General features: G+C 37.6%; 1 protein-coding gene across 2 annotated transcripts in view; it reads right to left on the bottom strand.

Annotated features, from left to right (window-relative positions):
- The window catches only part of LOC107685071 (T-box transcription factor TBX4-like), a 22,465-nt gene that overhangs the window by 11,032 nt on the left and 9,758 nt on the right, over window positions 1–1,675 (bottom strand). For both annotated transcript variants that reach the window (XM_016481530.1, XM_016481531.1), the window contains exons 2-3: window positions 1,057–1,202; window positions 724–818 (exon numbers count right to left, since the gene is read on the bottom strand). In XM_016481530.1, coding sequence (XP_016337016.1) covers window positions 724–818; window positions 1,057–1,200 — 239 coding nt within the window. In that variant the 5' untranslated portion in view covers window positions 1,201–1,202. The remainder of the gene's footprint in view (window positions 1–723; window positions 819–1,056; window positions 1,203–1,675) is intronic.

Below are 1,675 nucleotides of genomic sequence, written 5' to 3'. Positions count from 1 at the left end.
CGTATGTGCGGTTGAACGAGACGATTTGGCGATCCATCTGAAGTTGACCAATCAGAAGATGACAAAAACCATATAGCCTATAATAATTTTAGTTTAATTATACAGTTCTATTTTTTTTTTTGTTATTCCGAATGTGCCAAATTTGCCATTCAGCTTTATGAATGAATATGCCTGTTGTATTTCCGGCAAAACGAGCAGAAATTCAGAAATGGCCTAGGCTACTCCCTCGAGTTCTTTATGAAGAACAGAAAGTCCATGCTTTTCTCTGCTTTTCAGCCAGTCTCGTTGCCATGTACTTTGTCTTTTTTTTTTGGACGTCACAAGCCGCCTGCTACAAAGAAAACTATTTCGTCCTCAGAATCCATATTTTTATGAATGGCGCGAAACGTAATGCTTACGTCAGAGTTTGTAAAATCGTAGTAAATTCGTGTCGTGTGTGACTGCCTCCGTACGATTTTCGGATAAACTCAATCGTGACATGTGCCAGAGCTCACGACGTTCCGACCTTCAGAATCGCACCCTGCCTTTAGTCGCTTAATATTTTATAAGCATTCCATAAAAGGGCTTCAGCATTTCATGCAACTGAGCCTCTTGGTAAAACAAGGTTTCACATTTGCATTTCTTACTGGAAGCAAGATGGCCTAGTTACACCACTTTTCTCTTTGTCTCTGTTAATGTCTAAAATCTATGAAGATGGGTGGATGGAAATTATGCTTTTCTTGCCTGCCTGCTTTGGTGATGATCATCTCGGTTCCGGCCTCATGAAACTTCTTCCATAGTTCCCTGTCGTGAAGAACCACTTTGATGTTTTCAATGTTCTAAAGGTCCATGCACAAAAAAAGACCAATGATAATGAGTCCTTGTCAGTGGAAAAACTTAAATATGGCACTAAATACCACTCAAGTGAAAAGTAGAAAAAAATATATTAACTTTTTTCACTGTAATTCATTTTATTTTGTGTTTTAGCAATAAAGCTGTTATGTTACATTACATCTCTTCGTAGACTTGAAGACCTACAAGTCAGGAGTCATTAAAAGAATGCAGCTGATTGGCTACCTGGTCAGGTTCATTGTTCTGGGGAATGCTGGGAGTTGTAGGCAGGCCCAAATGCGAGGAATCACTGGCAAGCTCAGGACGCCCACCCGACTGGGCCACGGTCATACCTTCATCAGCCACAGCTGAGGCCTTCTCCTGTAGCATTTCTGTAAAATTACAAAAATATTAGTTAAATAGTGGCTTCACATGTTAACTTTCAGAATAGAAAAATCATTTCAGGTTAATATTAAAAACCTGGGTTTTTCCACTTTTTTGACAAACATCTTGAATTAAATCAAAAATAGAAAACTGAGAATGCCCATGCATTATCTCACTGTTTATTTTATTCTCTCTTCTGCTAAAAACTGGCATCTTGATGCAAAAATAAAATATACATTAAGATAATGATTCTAGGAAAATAATAATTCAATAAAAATTTTCAATTAATTGAAACACATACTTTGTTTGGGTTTTGTTTCTTGATTTTATTTCCAGTTATTCAGCCAATGTAAAATGTAAATATAAAAGTGAAGTGACGTGGCCAAGTATGGTGACCCATACTCTGAATTAGTGCTCTGCATTTATCCTATCCAAAGTGCACACACACAGCAGTGAACACACACACACACACACACACACA

This window comes from Sinocyclocheilus anshuiensis, unplaced genomic scaffold, assembly GCF_001515605.1.
Source record: "Sinocyclocheilus anshuiensis isolate Anshui unplaced genomic scaffold, SAMN03320099.WGS_v1.1 scaffold914, whole genome shotgun sequence".
In the NCBI taxonomy this organism is placed as follows: domain Eukaryota; kingdom Metazoa; phylum Chordata; class Actinopteri; order Cypriniformes; family Cyprinidae; genus Sinocyclocheilus; species Sinocyclocheilus anshuiensis.
Note: the sequence above shows the minus strand (reverse complement) of the source record. Positions and strands in the feature narration are given on the sequence as shown.